We start from the raw sequence: 21135 nt of genomic DNA on the forward strand, positions 1-21135 counted from the left end.
ATCAGATGCCACGAACCAAAAATTGTCATTGCGGTATCCATCGCATGCAATTCCCTACAGCTATGCAGTGCTGCAATGTATGCGAAGTAGTCGATTGCGGGGAAGTGTTTGCTTAGTAATCCATCTACTACATTGAATTGAGCTCAAGAAAAGCTGAGCTTGAGGCAATAGCAAATCACAAGATCAATGTCTTGCTCGGAGGGTGTCAAATGCAACGAAGATGACGTGAAGGATGAGAATGAGCTATCTCGCTATGAGAGCGCCACGAGAGCAGAGCGGAACATTGTATGCAGGCCAGTGCCGCCTTGAGCCTATGCGAGCTTGAGAAGCGACGAGCGAAAGTCAGGATAGATGCGTGCCCAGTTCACGAGCACCTGTACAACAAGATTGTGCCACGCAGCGGTCAACAGGTATGCTCTTCCATCTCAACAAAAAGAAGCCAAAGCTGAGCGTTCAGCAGAGCTAAACCACACTCGTGACCCTGGACTAGTGACCAGGTGCAAGGGATTCTGTCGACACTCCCGACTTGTGAACGGTTTTCTTGAGCTCTCTTCCAGTCTCCGGCACCGGCTTCGGGCTTCCTATTTGTCTCGCATGCTATCAGGGGCTAGGTCGCGTTGTCGCAGCGTGGAACCTTTTCTACGACCGTTTCATATTCGCCAGCTTGCCAAGCCCCGCATACTTCGTATAGATACGCATTTGATGTTGCATCAAATTGCATTACGAAGCGACAAAGAAAGCCTGAACGGTGTTTTCGCACAGCATGCACGCGGCGCACAGTCGCGCACTAGTGTTTGGTCGCATCCCGCGCGGCCAGCCAGAGCACAATTTGCCGACCGGCCTGCGTGGGCCACACGACATTATTGCCGATCGCGCGTTCTTGACAGGTTGAGCTCTTTGATCGCCAAGAAAACCTGCCTATTCAGGCTCGAGTGCCACAAGGTTGTATACAACCGCAACAAACCACCAAGACTGATGGGCCACTCAAAATGCAGCCGGAAGACCCCGGATAATGTCAAAAAGGGCCCTAGGCAATCCGGGGTTCAACTGTGCTTGAAACATACTACGTTGGAGAGAGTATAAAGGGGAGAAGCAATCCGCAACGGCGACACTCAATTGATACCACAAAGCAACGACATCATGGGTGTTGCTCAGTACCTCAAGAGCCGTGTCACGGAGCTCAATCCTGAACGACCCATCAAACCCACCAACCCTTTCAAAGTCCTGGCAACCCTGAATGCATCTCAATGGAACAACTTCCTGCTCGCCTTCTGTTGCTGGACCTGGGATGCAGTTGACTTTTTTGTGAGCCCTCTGGAATGTCACTCAACAGTACAACTAACAATCAGGTCGTCAGTTTGACCGTCACAGACGTTGCGAAAAGCCTTGGCAAGTCAACCACGGACATCACCTGGGGCATCACGCTCGTGCTCATGCTGAGGTCCGTTGGTGCCATCATCACTGGCCTCGTTGCTGATATTTACGGCCGCAAATACATCATGGCTTTTGTTCTAATCATGTTCTCTGTTCTGGAGATTGGACTCGGCTTTGTCCACAATATGAAGGAGTTCCTGATTGTCAGGGCACTGTTCGGTATTGCCATGGGCTCCATGAGTGGTCTAGCTCAAGTCACTGCCCTAGAATCGGCTCCACCTAAAGCACGAACTCTGCTTGGTGGTCTCCTCCAACAAGGTTACAGTACTGGGTACTTGTTGGCTACCTGCTTCGCGCGTGGTTTTGTCGACACGAAACTTGGATGGCGCGGACTTGCCTTCTTCACCAGCGGTCCACCGATCCTGCTCGTTATCTGGCGTCTCTTGACACCAGAAACTGATGCCTTCCTCGCAATGAAGGCACAGCGCATGCAGATACCTGATGAAGGCGGCTCAAAGGTTCGCAAGTTTGCCCGTGAAGGAAAGATGGCTCTCCGCAACCATGGAGGTATCTTCACCATATTGGTCTTCATTATGATCGGCTTTAACTTCTCGAGCCATGCATCTCAGGACCTGCTGCCGACCTACCTGAAACAACAACGCTCTTTTGACGCTGATTGGGTCACCATCACCATGTGCATGGCAAATCTCGGCGCCATCTGTGGAGGATTCTTCTTTGGTTGGCTCGCACAGTTCATGGGTAAGCGTTTAACCATGATGATCACATTCGTCTTGGGTGCGGCTTTACTACCAGCGTATGCACTATCGACTACCAAGCCTGGTATTGTGCTCTCATTCTTCTTTGAACAGTTTGCCGTTCAAGGGGGTTGGTCGGTAGTGCCGACACTTCTGTTGGAGTTGGCTCCACCCCAATACCGAACATTTGTTGCTGGTACCGCCTATCAGCTCGGAAATCTGGCTTCATCGGCATCGAGCACCATTGAATCCACGGTGGCACAGCAGTACCCATTGCCAGGTGGCAAGCACAACTATGGAAAAGTCATTGGTATCTTGATGGGTTGTGTCTTTTCTTACTTGCTTGTCGTCATTTTCTTGGCGCCAGAACGTGCATACTCTGGACTCGCTGCCTCAGACGCCCTGCAAGATGGAGAAGATGATCTCAAGGCAACCACGTCGAACCGAAGCGACGTGGAGAACAAAGGAACAGATGATCACATTGAATATGTGACGAAGCGTTAATGACATAGCTTTCATGCCCGTATTATTTAGTGATGAAGCAGATCCTTTTCACAGCAGTTGAAAACCTCTTGATCACTGGGACACCGTGCTGTTCGGCCCTTTGTCAAGGTCAGCGCAAAAAGGCGATCGAACACAGAGACTCATGCCTTTTCTGGCAATGATGCATCACAAATGATTCAATGAAAAGACAGTTAAGACGTTCAGGCATGAGAAGGTTCCTAGAAGCCTACTATCGGTGTGCGTAGGCGTAATTATGTGCTGTATACTGAAGGATTCGAATTTTGCCACAGTTTTCCATCTGAACGTAAGCTCTCTGTAGTCGACGACTGGCTCGTGCTGCGAACGCCTACCATTTCTTACTCCCACTTAAACTTGTGTCTGGCATTTTCAGGGTTTGAATAGACTCAGCGTGCATAATGGGAGTGAAAGGCCTCTTTCCCCTGCTTAAAAAGCACGCTCCTTCAGCTGTACGCAGCCATCCGCCGAATTACCTACAGGGTAAGAGGATCAGCTTAGATGGAAATTTACTTCTATTTCGAGATTTTATGTCACCCTTATGGCTCCCTGCCGATCTCGAAAGTAAACATGCCATGTGGTGCTTGAGGCTTGCTAGATACTGCAGAGCATGCAACATCAGTCCCATCATTGTATTCGACTCACCCATGACCACGCCGGCCAAAGTTCGAGAGCGCGCGAAACGTAGTCTCGCGCGCCAATCTGTGAGGCGTGTATTTGACACTGCGGTTGATCGATCACACAGACTCACAGATTTGACTGAAACATTCAGCAAGCTGATTGACATGGAGCCGCTACAGCGTCAACAGGTTGCTCGTAGCTTCGAGGCAGAGCTAGTTGGTGCAGACAGCAGCATTATGGAGGCGATGCTTTCTTTAAAGGAAACCACAGTGAGTCAGACAACAGATTTGCAGGAAACGATCATAATACCAGATTCTGTGGTAGATGATACCTTTGCTGGACAGCCCGAGGAGGTGACGAATATGACACAAAGCTTGATTGGACACCTTGATCGTGTCGTCAAAGCAGGAACTTCCACTGCTAAAGCTAAAACTGAGCTAGATGTTCTGCTTTCCTTTGCAGTCACGCGGAACTCAACGTTGCCGATAGAAGGATTACAGCAGTTGAGTATCGACACCACCGAGCTCGTCGAGAAGCTTTCTCGAAGAATCAAAGGTCCGACAAATACACAAGTCTCGCAATGCCAAAAGTGGCTCCACGAGTGCTTTCACCTGCCGGTGCAACAGTCACCTGATAGTTTTGAGGGCGAATGCACAGCCGCATTCTTTCAAAAGCTAGGCTATGTTGATCTGGTGGCGAGTGATGATTCAGATGTGCTCATCTATGGTGTTTCCCAGCTTCGCGGCTTCATGGGCCTTGGAGGCAATGGATACGACTCTCAATCAGACAAGAAATTACTCAAGCTTTTACCATTGACCGAGGTAGACGTCGAGAGTATGATGGCATCTCTTGACCTGACTGCTGATAGTCTGGTCGACTTTGCTATACTTTCTGGGACAGATTACACCATCAATATCCGTGGAATGGGCCCTCAAAAGGTGCTTGACTTGATTCGTAAATACGGAAACCTCTCGGATACACTGGCGGCACTTGAAACTATTCATTTCAGCTCAGGAGCACGCAAGGGCAGTATAAAGTACAAAGTGCACGAGAGCTTCGCAGATGATGCACTAGTGGCCCGAAACATCTTCAGCTCCTTTCCAAACATCACGCAGCTTGCACCGCATTTTCAATCATCGGAAATCTTTCTCAAAAGCACTGAAGAATGGAAAAACCTGTGTAGGGATGATACAGCATGGCAAATGGCCGAGGAAGAAGTCTTGTCAAGGTGCCCTGACTTGTCGAAAATGAGTCTTTCCTTACTAGACGATAAAGGGCTTTATATGCCCAATGCTAACCACGTTGGAAGACTCATATGAAATTTCTGTGCCCGCCTCGTATTTCGAATTCATGCTCACAGATCTAATTCCTCACTTGTAGCACTTGTAGAATTACATTATATTAACTGCGATGGTACATTATTTACAAAACGCGTACTTCTCTACGCTGTGGCTAACGCCCAGATCTTGTCGATAAGCTCGCTAGCTTGCGAAGTGGAATACATCGCTTCTGTGCAGAAAACACCAAAGCAAAGACTCTTGCCATCCGATGCATATTCAACTTCAATGTCGACCGCAGGATTGACGCAATTTTTGTTGTGTGAGTCTAGCTGCTCAAATCGAGCATAATGTTTGTCAAACGCAGTACTGTAGCATTTCCGAATGCTTGCAATACATTCGTCCGGCAACCGCCCAAAGTTCTCAAGAGCCCCACAGCTGGTTCCGTTCTCAGGACCAGCTGAACCTCTTGGCAAGACATTGACAGCGACATCGATCAATCCGCCTGGACTGCTTGATCCGATAGCATGATGTATCTGGGCGATACTAGTTTGCTGAGCTGCACCGTTCATTTGAATCAAGTCTTGGTGCACCTTGGCCGGCAGGTTGGTATCTGTCAGATCAAGCCGAACTGGCAAAATGTTGACTGTTGGGCCGCAAAGACGATCGATGTTGTCAATATCCAAGCTACGGCCTGCAACGTACAGTCCAAGCACGACTTCGTTTTTCCTTTCTTGTTGGCCAAGTGCTTGAGCGATAGCTGCCGTGATCAAACTTTGCGAGGTGACGCCCAGTCTTTGAGCTTTGTTCTGCAATTGAGTAGACGCAAAGGGCGGAGAAAAGTAGTCAAGCTGATTCAAATGAGGGGATCGCACTCCAATAGATTCAAGCACGGATCCGACAAAAGATGTGTTCTGCGGCGTCAAGGTGAAAGGCTTCACTTCGCGAAGGTAAGTCCTCCAGAAATCAAGACAATCATCTGCTGGGTGGCCATATTCGGTCGCAAATTCGTCGTAGGCAATGATATCGAGATCATCCTCTTGAAGGGCTTTAAGTACAAGGGCAATGCTGTAGGCATCGTAAAGCACGTGATGTAGCGCTAATAGGAGTGTGGTAGAACCACTGGCTTCGATAAAGGTGAACAATGCAGGACATCGTTTCAAATCAGGAGAGACGAAATCATCCGAGGCGTAATAGCGTGCCAATGCCTCCTGCATTGGACAATCGAAAGTTCTGAAAACAGGCTGAACACTTACCTCGTGAGATAGAACCACTTGGCACAAGTTGCCATCGACGACAGCGAACGCGGTGCGAAAGAGTCCAAATCGCTGTACAAGCTGCTCCCACCGGCGAGATATCGCATCCGTGTTCCCGAGCACTTTGAATGCAAAATTCGACATGTATCGCCGACCACTAAGCTTTGCCCAGGCGGCGAAAAAATAAGCTTGTGTTGCTGTGCATGGAAGAACGCGTTGAATGTTGTGTCCTTGGCAGTCAAGTTGCTTCGCAATGCTCGCCAGCTGCGAAGCTTGTAAGACCACAAAGCCTTCTGCCTTACGCTTGACTTTCTTCTGATCTAAATGCTGGAGGCCTTTCATCTCGCGCACACTTGGATTTCTCAGTATGTTACCCACAGAGATTGCAATGTTCTTCTTGCGCAGCTTCTTCGATAGCTCCACGGCACTGATGGAGTCCAGACCAAGACTGAAGATAGAGGTGTCGCTGGATACATCCCCGAGGGCGACTTTGGCGACCTCTGCGATGGCCAAAGCAATTTCTTGTTCCTGGGGGTCCAATTCTCGACTTTTGGTTTGCTGACGATCAGATGCATTGAACCAATGTGGTTTTGCGACAAGACTGGATGTATCTTTGATGGTCTCGGCGAGCAGCACATCCAAAGCTTCGAGCAGTTGCGCGGGATCTTCAAGAAAGCCTTCATGGCATGCTAGCGTCCATTCAATATTCTTACCAACCTCGCATTCGACTGCAAGCGGGAATTCTACCGAAGAGTCATCCATCACAGGCGTCCATAGGTCAAAGCTGGTGCGAATCTCTGGTACATTCTGAATAACCAAGAGGCTGTCAAACAATGGGCCCTTACCAGCCAGCTTTTGAATGCGCCGAAGAGACGCATGAATGTAAGGTACCATCTCAATATTTGCCAAATGCATGTCGTAAGTCAAGTCTCCAATGGTAGTCTCTGGCGAGACCATGGCACGCAAGGGGACAGTATTCATGCACGGCCCATTGATGCGATCAGCATCTGCTGCAAAGGAACGCCCAGCCTGTATAGTTCCAAAAATAACATCTGCCTGGTTTTGGCGCTGCATCAATGCCTTGGCAAAGCAAGACTGAATGACTGACTGGAGCGAAACTCCAAGATCTCGAGCAACCCGTTTGAGGTCCTGGTTCTTGACATTTGATCGCTTTCGAATTTTGCTAGCCTTGGTCGGATCAAGCGCCTTTTTGGCCAAGCGTGGCACACTGCCACGCAAATAACTGGCCCAGAAGAAGTCTGCAGATGCCACCGATTGCCTGAAAACGTGCTCAATGAGTAATCGATATGGTGGTCTGTCACTGACAGTAGCTCCCGATCTGTAGGCTTCTTGAACGTCTAAGTAAGTCATATCGAGCGAGATGCCGTCATAGAGCGCGTGATGGACAGAGACAGCCAAGTAGCTTTGCTTGTCTTGATCAAAGATTTCGAATGCAAGAGGAGGTGACACCGCCGTATCGACACTGGAACTGACTTTCCGTTGGTATTGTTCGAATGCTTTGACCACATCATCTATTTGAGATCTTTCGATGTGCAGTTTTTCTGGCGCATGAACACATTGCACGAACCGAAAGCTGTGCGTCTCGTGCGCCACAGGATGAAACGTCGTCCGCAGAATTGGATTTGAATGTATCACTTGTTCCCAAGCTTGAACGAGCCTGTCGACATCAATATTGGATGCCAGTTTGAATAGCGAGTGATTCAAATACTGCAGACTTCCTTGTGCAATGTCCTCTGTCAGCATTCCCTGCTGGATCGGCGAGATTGGCAGGATAGCTTCCACGTCAGAGTCATCAAGGTCTCTAAACATGATTCTCCAATCCGTGGGAGCATTCCCAATAAATTCTTCTTGCGACCTGCTTACAAAAGCGGCAAGCTTTGAAACGGAGGCATTGGCCATCAGAGTTCCAACAGATGCGTTCAGCTGATGATGCTTCAGGCGAGCAGAGAGCTTGACCATATCGATTGAATCTAGACCAAGAGCGAAAAAGGATTGATCGAGCCCCACCTCCCCGTCCGCAACATCGAGAAGGTCTGCAACATCAGACAGAATAGTTTGGGCAAATCCAGTAAGGGTATTGGAGCCCAACGTTCTCTGCAGTGCCTCGCTTTCCGGCGCAACGGCAATGCTGGTTGAGTCTAGTCTTTGCAAATTGACCTGGATGCGTGTATCTGCAAGCAACTGGCAGAGGACCTCGTCAACGGCAACGAGCACTTCTTTTGCCGCCAGTGAGATCCCCGTGGTCTTGGAGAGCATCCTTACGTTGTCAGTGGTGATGGTGACATCTAGGGCAATAGCAAAGCCAGATGAATCGTCTGCCTGACTCGTCATTGACCAGCTTCCGTGCTGGTGTCCTCCGTGCTGCAGGACCAGAATGGAATCCATCAGCGGAGCATCGGATGGGATGCCAAGAGCTTTTTTTATGAAGCGCTGCGGAGTATGCTCATGGGCTGTCGCCCTCGAAAAGAGCTCTTGAGATCGTTCCACGACATCCGTAGGATCTCCATCAGTGTTGACAAACATCGGTAACGTATTGAACGTCGGGTACACAACATCGTCCACGCCATCCACAGTCAAATTTCGCCCAGACACGACTAGACCGAAGACTGCGTCCTGTCCAAGAAGCCTACGGAGGATCAAAGCCCAAGCGGCCTGGAAGATTGAAATGGTTGTGCATTTGTTGGCCTTACAGTAGGTCTGCAGATCGTGGGGGGAAGTTTTTGAAATGAGCGAGTTTTCCGTAGAAGCGCACTCTCTGCCGCGGTTGAATCTCGCAGCTTGCGCAGACTGCAGTTGCTCAGTCCAAAATCCTTTCGCCCGTTCCAGGTCGATTGATAAAATCTCCTCGATGACTGGGGATATGGCGGGGAGCGCCAGCTGTAATTCGGGCCGTTCGTATAGACGCTGGAAGTGTTTGATAATCAGCTGAAGCGAGTGGCCATCGTACAGCGCATGATGAATGGAAAGAATCAGGCGGCCGTCGACCTCGTCAAGTTGACAAAGCTTGCATCCAAGCGGGAATTTCTGGTCACTGAAGGCTCCGACAGAATTATCGGCAAGAACGACTTGAGCAATGCCGTCAGAGACAAGACAAAATCTTGTCCGAAGCACAGATACCTGCGCAACCAGAGAGTCGAACGTTTTCTGTGCGCGTGGAATGTCTAATGGATGCTCAGTACCAATCACGAACTTGTTGAAGTGCAGCTTCGTTTCCGCATTCATGCTTTCGACCAGGAGGCCTTCCACCAACGGGGTGCATGGGACGACCATCTCGATATCGCAAATGCCTAGATTGAGAAGATTCGCAGCAGTCTGAGTGTGACGGTGGCCAAACGATTGTACAGCGCTTCCAGTTGTCTTGAATTCAGACCTACCAGACAACGCACTGGCTATATTCTGAACCGTCTTGGCTTTCATGACCAGAGCGACCGAAGCCTCTAAAAGTCCAGCTTGTTTCAAACTGCGAGCAAGCCCAACGACAGATACAGAATCTAGACCTAGTTCGAAGATGGAAGAATTGTCTGTGATTTGGGCTTCCTCCAGGTCTGTCATTCCTTTGAGGATACCTCTGACTTGATTTAGCACTTTTACCGAAGCCTTGCTCTTGCCGGCCCTGTGCCTCATTGCAAAGGTAGGGAGCGCCTTGCCAGGCACTTCATTATACACCCTGACAAGTTCTTTCTGGTCCACTTTGTTAGTCGCTGTCAACTTGATGCGGTTGACCGGAATGATGTAGGTAGGCACCATGTAAACAGGAAGGAGGCTCTGGGCAGCGTCGAAAAGGATGTTACGGTCAAGCTGTTCATCAATCACGGTAATCGATGAGGCGCTCTCAGAGCCCTCATACTCGATCCATGTGACTAGGTGCTCTTTTGGCTGACTCTGATGTTTCAGCACGACCGTGACAGCAGCTTTGATATTTGTATGCGCCTTCTTGATCACGGAATCAATTTCTCCCGTCTCAATGCGTTGGCCACGCAGTTTGACCTGCTGATCGGCTCGTCCGACAAAATCAAAGGATGCGTCAATCTCGAGCAAGCGAACGAGATCTCCCGTCTGGTATGTTTTGTCATTGAGAAGTTCGTTGAAAACAAAACGCTTCCTTGTTACCTCGGGTAAGTTCATGTAGCCCTCTCCTACTTGCACACCACTGATGAAGAGATCTCCGAGTCCACCTCGTAGTGCTGGTTTAGGTTCGCCAAGCACTGCTTGAACGATAGAACCACAATTTTTCCACTGCTGGCCAATGTTTGATGGTCTGGCGCCCTTACGAACTTGTTTGAGAGCTGTACAGCCGATTGTCGCTTCCGTTGGTCCGTAGAAATTGAAAAGAACATCTTTGTCGCCCCAATTCTCGACAACTTCACTCTTCAACATTTCTCCACCAGTAATGAACACTCTGAGCGACGGCGCTTCTTCTGGAAGCAAGGTCATCGCAAGCTGCGGCGTCAAGTCGATATGAGTGATACCAAATCTTTGAATGGTACCGGGTATGTCAGAAAGCATGACATCTTTTGGAGCGGCACACAATCTAGCTCCAATAGACCAGCTGAAGTACTGCTCGAGAATGGACACATCGAAATGAAGGCCAGCAAAAGCCAAAAAGCGGCTGCTGGTGTCAAACTGACCGCAGAACTCGTACCTGAAAGAATATAGAGCCTGGACGATGCTTTTGTGGCTGAGACAGCAACCCTTTGGCGTTCCTGTAGAGCCGCTTGTGTACAGCACATAGGACAAGTCATTCTGGGACATATTCATCCGCTGCGAGTCAAGATTGTCTGTTGCAAATTTCTGGAGGTCGATCGGCAGAGTCAGAACTTGTACCGAGACTGCTGCACTCAATTCTTCTCGATAGGATGAACCACAAAGCACAAACACGCTCTCCGAATTCTCTACAATGAACTTGCGACGTTCAATTGGAGCAGTAGGGTCGAGACAACAAAACGGTGATCCGGTCTTGAGGATTGCAAGAATGGCAATGAATGCGTCGGGTGTCTTGTCGAAACATACTGCGATAGGCTTCTTAGGCATCTTTCCACCGACTAAGTGCCAAGCGAGACGATTGGCTTCCTCATTCAGTGCCTTGTATGACCAGATTTGGCTCTTCTCTGACAATTGAGAAACAAACTCCAAAGCACACGCCTCGGGTGTTTCTCGCGCATATTTTTCAACGTACTCATGTAGGAACGATACTTCCGTAGGGAATTCGGGAATCTGAGGAGGTATTACCGACAGTAATTGAAGATCCACGTGTGACTCAAGATCAAGCATTCTGCTCTCTGGATGCTTAAGTATTGCCCCCAAAATTGCTTCCATCTGCCGCAGAAGAATCTTTGCGTGCTGTGAAGGAACTTTTGAGGAATGGGTTAATACGAGCTCAAGATTCGCGTCCGTTCTGTCTGGAATCACCTCCAGGGAGATCGGCACTTCGACTTTGGCAAAGTCTTGCTTGAGTGTCCAGAAGTCGCAACTTAAACAACTCTCATCCGGGTTTTGCTGGTAGACAAAAATAGTGTCAAATAATTGAGCCCCCTCTTTTGAGACCTTACTCAGAGCAAGGTGTTGCCGCGCTAAGGCAGATGAATATAAATCAGCAAACGTTTTCAAGGTGTCAGTCGCGCTCCCCTGGATTACGGTTGAGAATGGCAGGGTTGAAATGCACGGATATAGCGCATCCTCCAGATCGAGCCCAAGTCTGCCTGACAGCACCACACCAAAGCTGACTTGAGATTCGCCCGTATATGCAGAAAGAATCTTAGCCCAGGCTGCCATACACAGGCTTGCGAGCGAGATGCCCTGGCTTTGACGTTCGCTTTGTAGTGATTGGACACTAAACTTGCGCTTAGTAACGAGTGACTGCGGCTCGACTTGGCAGTTGCTTAAATTTGGGAAGGGGTTTGCCGATTTGCCCTGCAAATGAGCTTGCCAGTAAGTTGCGCTTGACTCAGCATACTCTCCGTGGTACAGCTGCCAAAGCCTTTTAGCAGACGAGCTCATGGGCGGAACTTCTGGAATTGATTTATCACGTAACACGTTTTGTACCGCGACGAGAAACTTCGAGAGCGAGTTGCCATCGAACAATGCATGGTGCGCACTGAACAAAAGTGAATTACCTTCCGATTGACTCCGGAATAAGTGAAGCCTAAAGGATGGGGTGCTCAGATTGTGCAACAGCTCCTGCTGTAGCTCATCAATGACTTGTTTTACTGATACTTTAACATTAGTCGTTTCGGTGTCTGTCCAAAAATCGTGCATCTCCTCTGGGACTACCAGTGCATACTGACAATCTCGCTTGCCGACAGCGACAATCGATGCCCTCAGAATGTCATAGTGGCTAGCAACATGAGTCCAAGCTTTCAGTAAATCATTTACAGAAAGAGAACTTTCCAGACCAAAGAGTATATGGTTGTAGTAGCTAGATCCATCGGAGCGAACAAATTGTGCGATCATATTATCTTGAACTGGCGTACAAGGGACTGCAATAACACTATCCGGGCGCTCTTGCATGATGATGTCACAAAGCTGGTTGTAAGGCTTGTCGTCAACCGTCAAATTGGCTGATGATCGCGTTGCAATGTCCAGTTTCTTTGCCATTTTTTCTGTAGTGGGGTTTTGAAGGATATCCACGACATCGATGTGTTTACCCTTCTTCTTCAAGACCGATACAATCTGGATAGCTGCGAGGCTGTCTAGACCGAGCTGATAGATGGAACTAGATCTTTCAATCCTTGACTCTTCAACTCCGCTGACCTGTGCCATGACTTGTCGAATGACAAGTTCAGACTCGGAAAAGGATCTTGAGTCTAGAACTCCGTGCACATCCCGTGCCGAAGCTTCAAGAAAAAGTGCCTGCAGCTTGCGCGTGTCGAGTTTCCCAGCATTGCCTAGGGGCAGAAAATTAAGTGACTCAATCCGTGTAGGAATCATGTATGTCGGCAGCTTTTTTTCAAGATCCTGTAGAATGCTTCCGACATCTGCAATGCTGTCGCATAGAGCAGCGTTCAACGATGCCTGCGAAGAACTTGGTACTGCAGAGATGAAGGCAACTAGTTGTTCGACCCCCTCGGTTGTGGTCGCAACAATAGCTGCAGCAGCTTTGACTTTCGTAATTTGCAGCAACACGGACGAAATTTCGTCCAGCTCGATACGCTGACCCCGGAGCTTTGTCTGGTTGTCTTTGCGACCACTGAAGAGGATTTGTTTATCTGGAAGCATGCGGCACAGATCACCAGTCCGATAGAAGCGCTCCCCTTCGTAAGTGAAAAAGGCTTGCGACGTTTTGTCTGCGTCTTTCAAGTAACCACGACTGAGCTGCGGCCCGGCGATACAAAGCTCGCCAAGGTTCAACGTTGTCATCGGTCCGACAGCATCGACGGCGAAGATTCCTAATCGAGCATGAGCAAAGGTGTGGCCAATGTTGTGAGCCAAGCTCGTACTGCAGACATGATGCGAAGAACAAACCATCGCAGCTTCAGTTGGCCCATATGTATTGAGACACAAATCTTGCCACTCTGCTATAATGCTTTGTGCCAAACTCTCTCCGATACAGAAGAGCATTTTGACACAAGGAACATCAGCACGCCGAATTGTTTTGGCCACGGATGGTGTGAGATCCACATGAGTTGCTTCAAGTTTGTTGATGACGCTGGTCAAGTCTTCTAACAGCAGACTTTTAGAGGCTGCGCACAACGTCAAGCCGAGCGAGAATGCAACAGACATGTCATAGATGGACATGTCGAAAGTGCTAGCGGCGAATTGTAGCCAGCGAGCTTGAGATGTTGCCCATAGAATAGGCTTTGAAGACTTGATTGTCGCCACGGCTGCCTTGTGTTCTACCATGACCGCTTTAGGTCGTCCAGTCGAGCCAGAGGTGTAGATAATATATGCAAGGTCGCTCGAGCTCAATCGAGCTGGATGTACCTGGTGTTGAACCTCGCGGTGCCAGTCATTCAATGTGCGCTTTGGACACCCACCCACCTTATCAGCGCTGTCAGCGGCTTGGTCGCCATTTGTCAGAATAAGAGCAGGACAAAGTTCGGCGAGAATATATTCAAGCCTCTCAGAGGGTGTCTGTACATCTAGTGGGACATACACAAGACCTGCATGCAAGATCGCCAAGAATGCAATGTACATTTCCGGAGATTTGTCCATCATGACGACAACTGGAGCAGACCTCCCGAGCTTCAGACGCTGCAAATGCCATGAGATAGCGAACACGCGATCACGAAGCGTGCCGTAGGTAAGTGACTCGATTCTCCCAGAATCGTGCAAGAATTCGAGTGCAATTGAAGACGGTTGCCCATGGCAATTGGCCAGGAACGCATGATAGAGCAATTCTTCCGTTGGTTTTCCAGTAGGCACACGAACAGTCAGCGCTAGCGGGCCCTGGAAAAGTCCAGTGACAGGTGAGCTAGCGTTTCCCTCGGAGATTACGTCAACCAATCGTTCAAAGTGAACCGCAAGTTCTTGTGCCACGCTTGGAGAGACAATGTTGTTGCAAGCAGTCAATCTGAGGTTGATTGTGTCTAATTTTGTGTGTGGAACAATTTCCATCATGAGAGCATACTGATTGTTAGTCAGCCTTATCAATAGGAGGCTCTTACATTGCTGTCTCCTTTGTCATCAAGGGCTTTGTAGAGCTGAGTCTCCTCGAAGTGGACAGGCTTTTGAAGGATAAGAATTGTGTCAAACATCTTTGAGCCGACCGTGCCAGCGGATCTTGCGATACGACGCAAAGAATAATGAGGAGCCTTGAGATGTTCAAGATTTGCTTTTTGCAGTTGTCCAAGAAGAGATGCGATTGATTCTTGGGAACTGAAGCGAGTCCTGAGGGGAAGCACGTTAAAGAGAGGAGCGACCAATTCCTCGAGATTATCGACTGCCATGGTCCTGCCAGAGACTACATTGGCAAAGCAAATGTCGTCGCTGCCGCTCAAATTCTTCAGAAGAATGGCCCAGGCGGCCTGTAGCATGGCCAAGATTGGCGTCGAGGTTGCCCTTGATCTCTGATCAAGAACTGACAAAGAAAGTGAAAATTGGTGTTCGGTGATTGACTGGATGTTTTCGTTCGTATCCGAAAGGCAAGGAAATGGCGTCAATTCATATTGGGCAAGTTCCATCTCCCAATAGCGCTCAGTTGCAGGCTCGGCTGCTCTTTTGATTCGTCTCATCGCGTCAGCGAGCCTGGGCCGATTGGGTATCGCATGCCCGGCATACCATCGCGACAGGTCCTCGAGCATCAGTGACATCGACCAGCCGTCAAATAAAGCATGATGCAGTGATATGACAAGACGGTGAACTTGTCCTTGTTGCTCGAGGAAAGCTAGGGGCGGACGGGACAGGTCAAGGATGGATTGCGTCCTCCGGATGTGCTGTTCGAATGCATCCTCGGCGGAAGAGCTAGTCCAATCTATGTCGGTCTTTTGAAGGCATACTTGTACGCACGGGAATGCCGACGAGGCTGTGAAGCCGAAACAAGTTCGCAATATTGGCGTGTGTTGGACGAGATCTTGACAAGCCTGCTTTAACCGATGAGAGTCGATACCATCTTGCAATACCAGAATCTGATGATTGACGTAATGTACCGAATCTGACTTCAGTGTCTCCAAGAGAAGTCCTTCTTGCAATGGCGTACAGGGCAATATGTGCGATACCTGCGCTGAACTGAGGGATAGGTCTTCCAAAACCCGGTCCGTCATTGCTTCAGGGATCTCCGACGATTCATGTGACTCTGCCTCGGATGCATGGCTGAGGATGCTGCCAATTTGCCATGGAGACTGGTGAATCATAATATCGGAAACGGTTATTTCGCCGTGACCCTCTCGCTTGATGATGGTGGCAACTTTGATGGCCGAAATACTGTCCATACCAAGTTTGTGAAGTGATGTATCTGGCGAGATGTCTGCAATTGGCACGCCTGACACACGCGAGAACACTTGAGCAATGCTCCGTGCTGATTCTGTCCAAGAAGCGTGCGCATCCGAAGTCTTCGAATCTGCAAAGCGTTGGCGATCCGGAATATCTGCCAATCGCTGCTGCAGGCTTCGAGTATCGAGCTTGTAGGAAGATGTATGAGGAATCTTGTCCAAAGGTAGAATCATGGCTGGAACCATATATGCCGGCAAAATCTGCTTTACCCGATCAAAGATCTCGGCGACGACTGTATCATGACTGTCAGTCGCCCCAAGTTTGACAAATGAGACGAGGGCTGCGTCATGAACAATAGTAGCGGCATCTTTGACCTTGCAGTGTCTTCTCAATGCATGAGTTACCTCATCCAGTTCAATACGAAAGCCTCTGACCTTGACCTGTGAGTCTTTTCGACCCAAGAACGAGATAGAATTATCATCAAGCATGCGGACAACATCGCCTGTTTTGTAAATTCTGCCAAACTGTGGATGTTGGACGAAGCTCTGGGATGTGCGTTCAAAATTGTTGACATATCCACGAATGATCTGAGCACCACCGACCCAAAGCTCTCCTTGGGCAAAGCGAGGAACAGGTCTCAGTTGTTCGTCCAGCACAAAGCCTGAGGTGTTGGGCAGAACTGGACCGATACTTGAAGTGTAATCTTTTGAAGTAGTGAGCTGCTTCACGGTACAAACCTGATATTAGTACGGCCATCAAGCTTGATTTATCTTACATTGGTCGCCTCGGTCGGTCCATAGGCGTTGTAGCAGCGTTTTGAAGCACCCCAATCATGAATGATTGAGCGTGAAATCGCCTCACCTGTCAGAATGAAGCACTTGACCAGTGGCAATTCTGCTGCCTTTACGAGCGTGGCCGCCATCGGTGTCATATCAACATGAGTGACCTTGAATGCGTTGAGAGCAGCAGTGAGGTCAGTCAGCATGAGATCTCTATTGGCAGATACGAGGCATAGACCGTTCAGCCATGCAAACCAGATCTCAAAGACAGAGACATCGAACGAATCTAGCGTTAGTTTTAGACTCGCCAGGATTGACCTTACATGATGTGAATTGCATGATGCGATCAGCGACTGCGTGAGGATAAATGTTTGAGAGGACACTGATGTTACTGAGGACGTTGCTGTGGGTGACGGCGCAACCCTTTGGTACGCCCGTTGTACCACTTGTCATGAGGACATACGCCAATTGACCCTCGCGAACAGGCTCAAATTCATCTTTGCCTCCAGACTGTAGGACTTGGTTGACATCAACCGCATGCACATCTGAGAAGCGAGTTGCATAAGAGGACGAGGTCATAACATGTTTAGTACACGTCACTTCCAAAACAATTTTGAGCCTTTCGTCTGGAAGTGCTGGGTCTAGAGCCAGATAAGGACAGCCAAGTTTGTGAATAGCAATCATGGCTGCGTACATTTCAATCGATTTGTCCAGGCATATAGCAATCGCTTCTTCACACAAGACTTGCCTTTGTAAAACATTGGCAAGCTTGCAGGCAGCTTGATCAAGTTGTCTGTAAGTCAACTTGGTCGAGTGATCCAGGGCATCGTAGAACTCTAGAGCAATCTTGTCGGGCTGGCGATCTGCTATGTCGGCGAAAGACGCATCCAAGCGGCCAGTGACTGCAGAAACGGGACAAATGTTGGTGATGGAGCTGAGATCGCCAGGCATATTCTTCAAAATTGACACTTTCGCCAACGTGTCATTCAAAATGACACCAAGGAGATGATCAAATTGTTGCAACAGTTGCTTTGCAGCTTTCGGGGCTACGAGACCTGGACGTGCAGAAATTCGCAAATGCAATCCGTCTGGTGATCGATCCATCGTCAGAAGAATCTTGAATTCCAGTCTGTCCCCTTGCTCCAACACTTTGATATCAAGTTTGTCGATATCGGCGCCCGTCTTTTGGTAGATAAAGAGGGACTCTGGATGCTTTCGCGTCTTGGATAGCTTGAGTATGTCACGATACGGCAGGCTGTGTTGACTGAGCAGCTTGTTGCCCCTGCTAATAGATGACAATGCAGCTCCAATGGTTTCGTCTGAGCCAACCTGGAGCATACAAGGGTACGTGTTGATGAAAGGGCCAACCGTTCTCTCGATGCCTTCAACAGGCAGTGTTCTACCTGATGTCGTGATTGCAAAGCAGGAAGATTCACCAGTGTACCATTCTAATAGCAGAGACCAAGCAAGCTGCCCGATAGCTTGAGGACTGATGCCAGCGATTGCACACTTCTCATCCAGGCTCAACAGTGACATTTGCGAGAGACTGGATGTCGTCAAAGTCTCATTTTCCTCTGGCTCGCATTGCGCAAGAATTGGCAGGGGAGGGCAATTGTATGCTTGCAGTTCTTGCGCCCAGTAGGCCGTGGCTGCTGACAAAGGCTTTGAGGATACTTGCCGTTGGACATCAGCGTACTGCGGCGCGTCCTCGAGAGACTTGTTTGCTAAAAGACGCTGCAAATCATGCAATAGCAATTCCAGAGACCATGCGTCGTAGAGCGCGTGATGTAGCATGATGCTCACATGATCGTGAAGCACAAGCGCATGAAGCGGCGGCTGCGCCATATCTGCGGGCAGCTTCCGAGCCTTGTGTGTGCCAACAGCCACTTCAATTGACTCGTCTGATTTGTCGACCAGAGGCTCATAGGAAGCTGGATGGATAACTTGCACAAATTCAAAAGCCGGATCATCTGAAGGAGTGAATCCTGTTCTCAAAATAGAGTGCCGTGCGACCAATGCCGTCCATGCTTTGCTAAAGGCTTCAAAGTCATCAATGGGTAGCTGGAGCAAGATGGGATTGTAATAGAGCTGCCCTGCTGGGTCTGACAAATTTCCGGCGAGCATCGCCTCCTGAATCGGAGAGCAGGGTGCAAAGGTGCAGCCAACAAATCGTTTTTGCAGTGCAACAAGCACATCAGTTCCGAGCTCCCGCTTGTTATGGTCTTGGCCTTGAGCTTGTCCTTCAGTTAGGCTCAATCGTTGCGCAATGCCAGAAATTGTATCGGCATCGAGCACATCAAAGACTGAGCAAGATTGTCCATTTCGCTGCAAAGCCATGACAATTTTGATGGCTCCAAGAGAGTCGACACCATATTGAGCCAAGCTGCGATCACTTGCTACAGTAGTGCCCACAACATCGAGAACAGCTTGAGAAACAAGCGTTTCTGCTTCGCTCATGTCGCCTTCATCTGATTGTCGATTGTTCTTCTTGTAGTCTTCTGCCATTGCTTTCAGCTTCTTATTGTCCAATTTACCTGAAGAGGAAGTGGGCAAATCCTCAATCATCATTAAAATTGGCTTGAGATCCCGAGGTAGTCGACCGGCAAGTTGGAAGCCGGCTTGACCAACAACAAACGCAAAAAGCTGGTTTTCATGCTTGATGACAGCACACCGACGAGCACCATCCATTCGCTCAATCGCACAAGCAATTTCGCCTAATTCAATTCGTTGACCGTTGATTTTGACCTGGTCATCTCCTTGTTTGCGACCGACAAAGAAACATTCGCCATCGACGATTCGTGCCAAGTCACCTGTACGATACAACATCCCATCACATAAATCATGAGCAATGAAGGCTGCTGAGGTCAAATCTGGCCGGTTGAGATAGCCGCGTGCGACTTGTGGGCCTCCGATACAGAGCTCGCCCAGCCAGCCGAAGGGCAAGACGTCCTTAGACTGTGGGTCCAAAATTGCAATAGAGCAGGATCTGAGGGGAACACCAATGTTTGATGGCAGTGTAGCGGTCGTGTTCATTTGCTTCACAGTCGCATGCAATGTCGCTTCAGCTGGCTTATTAGCAAAAGTCTTCTAGTCGTACACTTACTTGGTCCATATGCATTGTAGAGCTTGCCTGCCCAGTTGTCAAGCACTTGTGCCGTCAGCATTTCGCCGATAGACAGAAACGCCTTGACTGTGCTAAAACGAGGATCATCCTGCCGTGGCAAGAGCCCGGCAACGGATGGCGTCAATTCGAGATAGTTGATTTGACGCTTGTCCAATAATCTTGGCAAGTCTGAGAGCAAGAGTGGTCGATGGGCAGCTATAAGCGTCATATCGCGGGCCCAACATGAGAATATTTCGAATATGGAGATGTCGAATGTCGTATTGGCGAATTGCAAGAAGTGATCGCCCTTGGCGAACTGAGTGTCCTCAAAGATGAAGTCATGAGCCAGAATAGAGGTGCTTGCATTGCGATGGGTGATTTGAACTGCTTTGGGTTGACCAGTTGAGCCAGACGTGTACATGACATAGGCGATTGCTTCCGGAACAATTTTAGGCGCATCATAGTCTGCCTGTCTGTCGAGGGAGACTGACATGTGTTTAACATCGCTAGGAAGACTGTCAGCAGAGGCGAAAGCACAGGTGGCCTTGACATCCTGACAAACGAAAGCAATGCGGTCTGCTGGGGTGTCCGGGAGCATCGAACAGTAAATGTTGCCCGACTTGAGAATGCCAAGCAGAGCAACGTAAAGCTCTAACGACTGTGGAAGAAGTACTGGAATAACGCTGCCGTACAGGCCTTGAGCAGAAAGCGAGCTTGCAACTTGGTTGGAGAGACGATGCAGCTGAGCATAGCTCAATTCGACTGGCTTTGCCTCGATGTCTCTGGTGAATGACACGGCAGTAGTAGAGCTGTCTCTGTGCCTTGTGAAAAGCTCATGCAGAAGTAAGTCGCTCGAGAAGCCTTTTGAATTCAGAATTGCTTTCTCATTGTTGACGAGCGAGGTTCCACTGATCAAATCGACGAGTTGTTTCAGCCAGGTTGCAGCAGAAGTCTCGGTGAAGTAAAGCGAGCTGCAAGCCAGATTCAGTTCGCTATCAGCAAGGTAAAGCACCGCAGCATGGTTGTCGAGATCCACCTCTGCTGAGGCTGTATGTAACAGAACGTCTCCTGCTTGAGTCTCCGCTCCGATTATCTCCTGCTCTCCTGACGGTGTCAAGCCAATAAAGGCATGACCCCTGCCGATGATGGCATTAAATCTGTCGCCCTCTTGCTTACCAGCTAGGCCACATACCAACAATAATGTCGCATGAGCAACATCTTCAAGGCTCGCATCAATAGACGTACTGTGTCGCTGTATATCATCATTTCCGATATTGCCGCGCAGGACTGGCAGCTTTGTCGTTTTCATTCGTTCTGGTGCAGGTACTTCGTGTGACTTGTCGTCCATGAGTTTATGCGTTCAGCATTCAACAGTTGCCTTTCTGCATCAGCTGAAGAGCTCGGCCAGTGCTGGTTGTTGAGCTGCGCGCTTGTACAAGGCGCGTCGGTGAGTGACGTCGGGTTTGCGCAAAATTACCAATCTCGGGCAGCGATCTAATATCGATAACGACGAGCAGCCCGCCAGCAGCAGCAGAAAGGGCAGCAGGAATGGGCTAATCAAGG

At 49.2% G+C, this 21135-nt stretch overlaps 4 protein-coding genes across 4 annotated transcripts; 3 read left to right on the top strand and 1 right to left on the bottom strand.

Annotated features, from left to right (window-relative positions):
- Nucleotides 1-62: 62 nt before the first annotated feature.
- BCR37DRAFT_382994 (uncharacterized protein) lies at nucleotides 63-1208 on the top strand. The gene has a single exon (XM_040869985.1). It carries the CDS (start codon nucleotides 352-354, stop codon nucleotides 1081-1083), a length of 732 nt encoding a protein of 243 aa, XP_040722842.1. The 5' UTR covers nucleotides 63-351; the 3' UTR covers nucleotides 1084-1208.
- Nucleotides 1104-2685, top strand: BCR37DRAFT_382996 (MFS transporter). Its single transcript, XM_040869986.1, has 2 exons — nucleotides 1104-1305; nucleotides 1350-2685. The coding sequence occupies exons 1-2, from the start codon at nucleotides 1141-1143 to the stop codon at nucleotides 2631-2633; spliced, it is 1449 nt and encodes a 482-aa protein (XP_040722843.1). The 5' UTR covers nucleotides 1104-1140; the 3' UTR covers nucleotides 2634-2685.
- A 304-nt stretch (nucleotides 2686-2989) lies between these two features.
- On the top strand, nucleotides 2990-4649 carry BCR37DRAFT_382998 (PIN domain-like protein). The gene has a single exon (XM_040869987.1). The coding sequence runs from the start codon at nucleotides 3050-3052 to the stop codon at nucleotides 4586-4588; it is 1539 nt and encodes a 512-aa protein (XP_040722844.1). The 5' UTR covers nucleotides 2990-3049; the 3' UTR covers nucleotides 4589-4649.
- On the bottom strand, nucleotides 4648-21031 carry BCR37DRAFT_415360 (uncharacterized protein). Its single transcript, XM_040872279.1, has 5 exons — nucleotides 19573-21031; nucleotides 16793-19534; nucleotides 16466-16755; nucleotides 14427-16427; nucleotides 4648-14388 (listed from the first exon to the last, which is right to left on the bottom strand). The coding sequence occupies exons 1-5, from the start codon at nucleotides 20918-20920 to the stop codon at nucleotides 4711-4713; spliced, it is 16059 nt and encodes a 5352-aa protein (XP_040722845.1). The 5' UTR covers nucleotides 20921-21031; the 3' UTR covers nucleotides 4648-4710.
- Between the last annotated feature and the right edge of the window lie 104 nt (nucleotides 21032-21135).

Source organism: Protomyces lactucae-debilis (genome assembly GCF_002105105.1).
Source record: "Protomyces lactucae-debilis strain 12-1054 chromosome Unknown BCR37scaffold_21, whole genome shotgun sequence".
Taxonomy (NCBI): domain Eukaryota; kingdom Fungi; phylum Ascomycota; class Taphrinomycetes; order Taphrinales; family Protomycetaceae; genus Protomyces; species Protomyces lactucae-debilis.